Source organism: Pocillopora verrucosa, chromosome 3 (genome assembly GCF_036669915.1).
Source record: "Pocillopora verrucosa isolate sample1 chromosome 3, ASM3666991v2, whole genome shotgun sequence".
Classification (NCBI taxonomy): Eukaryota; Metazoa; Cnidaria; class Anthozoa; order Scleractinia; family Pocilloporidae; genus Pocillopora; species Pocillopora verrucosa.
Window position 1 is genome coordinate 16,093,014 of NC_089314.1, and position 6,702 is coordinate 16,099,715.

A 6,702-nucleotide genomic window follows, 5' to 3' on the forward strand; every position below is an offset into this window, starting at 1 on the left:
CTCGACACCCTAGAGCTCAGACTACCCCCGAAATTTCAGAGAAAATGGCTGCCACAGTAAACACACAGACCACTGCCAAAATAATTTCAGATTTTAATGAGTCACTAGCAAGGTTGCCTTCAGCTTTGAAAGTATTTATCAGTATGATGACTCTTTTTCACACTCTTATTTCATCAGAATCACATAAAAAGCTTTTCCTCAAATACAACACCAAAAAACAGATCACAAATTTCTCCTCACAAAAGGAATCCAAAACTTTCTAATGCAGGTCAATTTTGAATTTACCTGTCATTGTGACATTGCGACACGTTACAAGGTGCAGCCATAAAACTATTTTTTGTGAGTCAAGAGCAAGAACAAACCAATTTTATGCCTAAATGAAAAGTTTCACTTGTAACAATGTATATTTGTTCTTAGCTTCGGCAAGCTTTTGCTCCAAGTTTTGCTCTTAGTCTCCATTCCAAATACTCCACTTTGCTAATGCTTCCTTTCTTCTTCATCAGTGTCTGGCTCTTCCTTTTTGTTTTGCTTTCAAACCAATGCCAGCTCCCATCCTTCATTTCTGCGTCCAAAATTTGTCTAAAGATAACAAATCTAATGAGGAAAAGAGGAAAGTTCGATGCAATTTCCCTTTTGTCTGAAGAGACCAAGGGATTGAACTCGATGGCTGGGTTCTTTTCAGCAGACAATCTGATACAATGTTTTTGGAGGGTATGGATCTTTGGAGCACTTGGCCACCTCTTGAACAAATTTGGATAACCAATAGCTGAGCATCAATGCGTCTATCTCTGTTATGGGCCAAGTCAGCAGCTGAACTTTGTCCAATTCATACTCTTTAAAACTCCACCAACCTCGACTTCATTGCCAATCCTTAAAAACGCTTACTGCCCACTTATTTTTATATCTGGTAGACTTTGGTAATGCTCTCTCTAAGCAAAATTCTTCTTCCTCTATTGTTTTTGGGAAGCAAAACCTTCCTTTGGCCATAGAAATAACAATATGTAAATCACTTCAAGTCCTCAATGCTTTTGGAATAAAAATTTGGTGCAATGTGAAACTATTGGATAATTAAAAACAAAAGCTCAAAAATACAATGAATGCCGACTTAATATAACAAATCCCACATACAAGGCATTGTAAAGAAAAATGGGAAAAATATAGTACTGCATAATTTTGTATTGTTTCTTTGTAGAAGTCATTTAAAAAACTCGTGCTTTGGGTTTCATCAGGTTTCCAAACACTCAAAAAGAGTAAAACCACTCGGTCTGTAGCCTCGTGGTTTCAAATGTTTTCTCACGTGTGGAAACCTGATGAAACCATCACACTCATTTTTGAAATAGTACTTAAAACATGTTACACAACTTCTTTGAGTGGTATACATGCTGACATAATATTTAAAGGGAATGCATTTGATAATAAACTTTTCCCATGAAGAAACGGTGGAAATTGAACAAATACAAAGAGCAAAAGTGGTTTTAATTGAGGCATATGCTCTAACTATCTCATAATAGCTGTTTACGAATGCCAGTCATTTTTGCTAAGGGTCTGCTAAAGTCCTAACTGGGTAGATAGCAATTTGTACAATTGTTAGTGAAAGGGTTAAAGGGTAGAAAGAGAGAAGTCTCTTGTTTTCCTGTGATCTCCAATGTTAATGTTTGTGGTGTTTCAACAATAGCAACAACAACAATTTTATTTGTACCCAAATATGATACAATAATAATAAACAGAATATATCAATAAAAGATGTAGAGGAGTACTAGCTGCCCCAAATAACCTTAAGGGCTAGAAGAAAAGGGCAGCTATACTTTGGTAATTTATCTAATACAAGGATTTAGGTCAGATATAACATACACAAACACACACAGACATAACATACACACACACAAAGACATGCACAGTCAAGGTCATACAAACAAGATCAAAAACGCTGTGAAAATCAGAGTAAAGAAGACGGAAGGCTACGGAAGTTATTAGTATTTTTCAATAAGGATTAGCTTAAGGTTTTTCTTAAAACTTTTCAAAGGAAGAAGCTTTATGTGATCACTTATATCATTTCAGACTTTAGAACCCTGAAATCTTATATTGAAAATTCCATAATTTGTTCTGACTTTATGAATAGCATAGGACATTTTACTAGATAATCTGGTATTATAATTATGTATCTGTACTGACAATAAGAAAATTAGATAGATGGTCAGTAAGATCATAACATAAATTACCGCTGATCACAAAATGCTCAAGAGAATTAAAGAATATATTGTCAATAAGAGTCGCGGAGTGATCTGTAATTCTGGTTGGCTGCAGAATTTGAGGCTGAAAATAAAATTTGCCCAGAGTACTTAGAAAACTGTCTGTATCAGGATGTGATTCAAACTTAAGGAGATCTAAATTGAAGTCACCCAGCAAAACACAATATTTGTTTTCACGATGTATACTTTCTACTATCATATTGATATGATTTAGAAAAGCATGAACATTACCATGGGGGTGTCTATAAAAAATACCATAAATGGTATTACGCCCAGTATTGTTTTGAATTTCAATCCATAGGGATTCATAATCATTTAGCTTTTGGGCGGTAATATCTGAACGATCAGTATATACAAGATTATCCTTCACATAGAAGCCTACCCCCCCAGCATTAGTACCACTGGGTTGAGACAAAAAGTCATAACCAGTTAAATTAATATTTGCTAAAGCATCTTGATCATTCTTTAACTTTGTCTCAGTTACACCTAACACAGATATAGGGGAATATAATTCAGATAACATATTAACTAGGTTATCAAAATTAGCCTGCAAGCTTCTGATATTACAATTCAAAAAAGAGAGTGAATTACTAGTTAGACAATTTATAATGTCTTCATTAGCATGAAAATCATGTGTAGTGAAATAATTAAAATTCAAGTCAGAGGGCATATGGACGTCAATATCTGAGTTAGTGAGGTGCTCAATGTTGGAAATGGGAGAAGCAATATCCAGTCGAGGGAATGAGGCATAGCTGGTTTGACAATTGGAGCTGTCAAGATAAGGGACTCTATCTGGACACCCATCACAAAACATGCAAGTTTCAATATAACTTATCTTTTAAGATGGTGTTATATCAGCAAAAGAGTTTATAGGTATCACTGGAGAGTCAGCATTCCTCCTCAAGAAGATCTTTCCAGCACTAGTCCACAGGAACTTGTAGCTCTCGTCATTCTTGAATTTTAAGCAATCTTTGAACAGTTCCTTGTTCTTAGGCGTTAAACTTTCATTGATAAAGATCTTCTTATCAACAGAGAAGCCAAGGTCAGCTGTGGTGATAGATTTCAGCCTTTTCCTCGACCGATACAAACGTTCCCTCATTTCTCGTCTCACAAACTTTACAATTATGGCAGGATCCACTGAAGCCCTACTACTCCGAATTCGATGACTAACAGATATATTGTTTCTTTCCAACGGAATGCCCATCTTCTGGCTTAACTGAAGCACAATGTTGTTGGTATCTTCCACCCATAAATCCTCTGGAAGAGGAATACCACCGATCTCAAGACAGTCTCTTCTAGTGTACTGCTCTAAGTCATTAAGGGACTTTTGTACTAACTTGAGGTCGTTTGCCGATCTTAACACTTGGGCTTTGAGGCTAACCTGTTCTTGCTTAAGTGCCTTATTCTCTTCTTGGAGCATCCCGAAAGTGTCTTCCGTCTGCTCAATTTTTGTATTCAATGTTTTCACTGTCGCCAAAGCTTCCTTTAGCTGCTCAGAAAGTGGGTTTAGTTTTTCATCTAAAATCTTTTCAAGCCTTTCTGTGGTAATATTAGGCATGATTCCTTGCGTTTAAAACGAAAAAACTGTAATGAGACTCAAAAAATTCAATAAAATTGTAAGACATTAACAAACACATCCGCCATACTTCCTGACTGCTGACTACTGATGATTTCATTGGATGAAAGACTGTCATTGGAGGTGGGTGAAACACCAAAAAAGACAGTAGGAAATGGCTGCTGCTTTGTTTTTTCTGTTTTAAATCAGAAAAGTAAAAAGTTGATATATTTGGAAAAGGTTTTGGGATTTTCCAACAATCATTAGTTCTTGTTTGAATGTGAATGTCAGTGTATACTCAGCCACTGACAGGTTGTCAGTTTGTAAGAATCAATGCCGCAAATGTCTCATTAAGTTCAAGAATACCTCTGACTATCTTAAAGAGGTTAAACAGGAGTTGAAAGGGATCTTCAAGGGTCACAAACTTCCTCTATCAAAGCGCTTGTTCAACAAAGATGACAATTTTAGAAAACGTACTTTCGTTGATCTGTGGTAAAGCCTCAAAATGTTTGGAGTTCCTAACTACTTTTACTTTGTCTGCTGCAAGCCAATAAGAACAGTTTATTAACCATTTAAGACTGTTTTGGTTTATCCCCAGTTAAGGTCCATAGGAACTTGTTCTGCATGCTTTTTCTCCTCCTGAAGTAGGGTCGTTCACAAGCAAAGTTCTACAGTTAATCCTTACACTTACATCAACTCTGATCTCAGCTGCTTCAAAATTTAAGAAAAACCAACCTCTAAAAAAATTTGTGATTGTACAGTACCACTTTTTTCAATATTTGCATTCCTGGACATTAAAATTGGAGATCAATTATGGAAGTTGTTCCTTAGAATAATTGTAAGTAATAAAAGCAAGAGAATGCACCGAAGATTTTGCTCTTACCGACTGATGTAAAACTATCAATAATTTCCAAAAAAATTGAATTTTTTTCACCAAGGATCATACTTTCACTGATGAAAAGAAAACTTGACTTGTTTTATGGCAGCAATGCCTGTGAGTAAGTCTGTTATAAGACAGATGACAGATATCATATAAGATGACATTTTTTGTGTGGTAGTTGTATGAGAATAACCTATTTACTTTCTAGTGGGCAATAGCCACAAGATACATAGAAAGGGTACTCTCTGAGCTCTTGTTAGCAATGTTGATGGGAACAAGCCCCACAGCCACTTGATTCCATCCTAAATGAAAGGAGTTAGCAGACACCAAAGTAAATAGTAAGAAAAGTAATTGGTAGCTTTAATGTGCACGTTTGTGAAAATTGTAAGTATAATGTATAGTCCATGAGCCAAGGGGCCTAAAAGTTATGCCTCCATGGGACATAGTCAATTTAGTATCAAATTAAAGCTTATGACCTATATTTTTAGAATCTACTTGTTTTCAAACCGGTAACGTGTGCTGTAATGAGATATTGGGCTGTTTCCATGGGGGGTGGGTGAGGAGAATTTGCTTACTATAGTCGTGGTGAGAAGAAAAATGGTCCATACCTCTAACAAACATCAACCAAATGGGCTCAAATTTGCAAGATATAGTTGTTGTATCATAAGCTATCCAAATGTGTTATCGGACTTTTTTGGTTTCCATGGCAACAGACACCAGCCAAATACTGCTTGGTTATGAAAATATGTGGTTTTTAGGATAAAAAATGAAATTTTATATATTTAACTTGAGAAAACGCCCATAAAAGTATTCTACAGTAATAGCGTTTCTCTGAGACACCTTAATTCTATTGAAGATGTCCCAAAGATGCATCAATGTCTGGAAAATGGCTATTGCAGGAAAGCAAGGATGAGTGGCATTCCTCTGGAGTTGGGGCCACAACTGGTAAAAGCCGAGCAAAAACAAAAAAGAAAACCAATCATCTCTTTATTGAGCAATGCATCCCACTTTATTGAGCAATGGAAAGTATATCATTATACATTTCGATAAAGCAATGTCTACTTCTAACTAATAAAGCAATGCTAGTGGCATTGCATGTTTCCATAGCAATGCTTGCAATGTTCTTCGTATCTAATCTTCATTGATGTTAGATTTCAAAAAAACTTTTCGAGAAATTTGTCACAACCATAATACGGTATAGCTTGAGGTACCTTTTACAGGTCATCTTCTTCCTCACTACTGGTGGAGTTGTCCTCATCATCGCCGAATTGAGTGTTGTCACAGTTGACACATTCTTCTCCACAAGAACATACATCTGTGCAATGGAGTTCGTTCTTGACGCAAGAGCACCTACGGATTTCACACTTTCCTCTGCAGCCACAGCACACTAGCTCATTACAGATTCCGGGGCCGGCGCGAGGTCGGTCCAGTCAATCTCCAGCGCCTATCCTCTAACTCGCCATCCTTGTCCATCTGGTCCTTGCTTTAGAATTCTTGCATCCAGTGCATGTTTCCAAACATAAGCTTGGTAGTTTGCGCGTTGTTGATGCTTCTGTAGGGCAGCATGGGTAGGAGGAAGCTGGTACAACTGTAGATTCTGGTTTTTGCAGAATAACTTGTATCTCATATTGTTGACCTTACAACAGTTAATGTCATTGTAAAGTGAACAAACGAACTTCTCCATTTTTCTAAGATCTTCTCTCATTGGTGGGATACACTCACCGATTCTATGGATACTTGCTCTGCTGTCTTCGTCAGCTTTCACGATATCAAGAGCCTGATGCCCGACACACCTCGACACCTAGCTGCTCACAGACCTGGGTGACATTAATGACATGAGCTCGACTTTTTGTGCCACTGAGAAGAAAGATGTCAGCACTTATGTACTCTCGAAAGTAGCACGCCAATACTTCTACATCAGTGCCCGATGACTTGATTAAGATCTGTTGATGGGCTGCATCAGAGGCATGCAAGGCATGCAGAAACATTCGGGTATCTGCCTCTTCTTGGTTGCTGCA

The 6,702-nt window shown here is 37.2% G+C and overlaps 1 protein-coding gene across 1 annotated transcript; it reads right to left on the reverse strand.

The window, feature by feature from the left end:
• Window positions 1-3,087: 3,087 nt before the first annotated feature.
• On the reverse strand, window positions 3,088-3,807 carry LOC136279604 (uncharacterized). The gene has a single exon (XM_066163543.1). It carries the CDS (start codon window positions 3,805-3,807, stop codon window positions 3,088-3,090), a length of 720 nt encoding a protein of 239 aa, XP_066019640.1.
• Window positions 3,808-6,702: the final 2,895 nt, after the last annotated feature.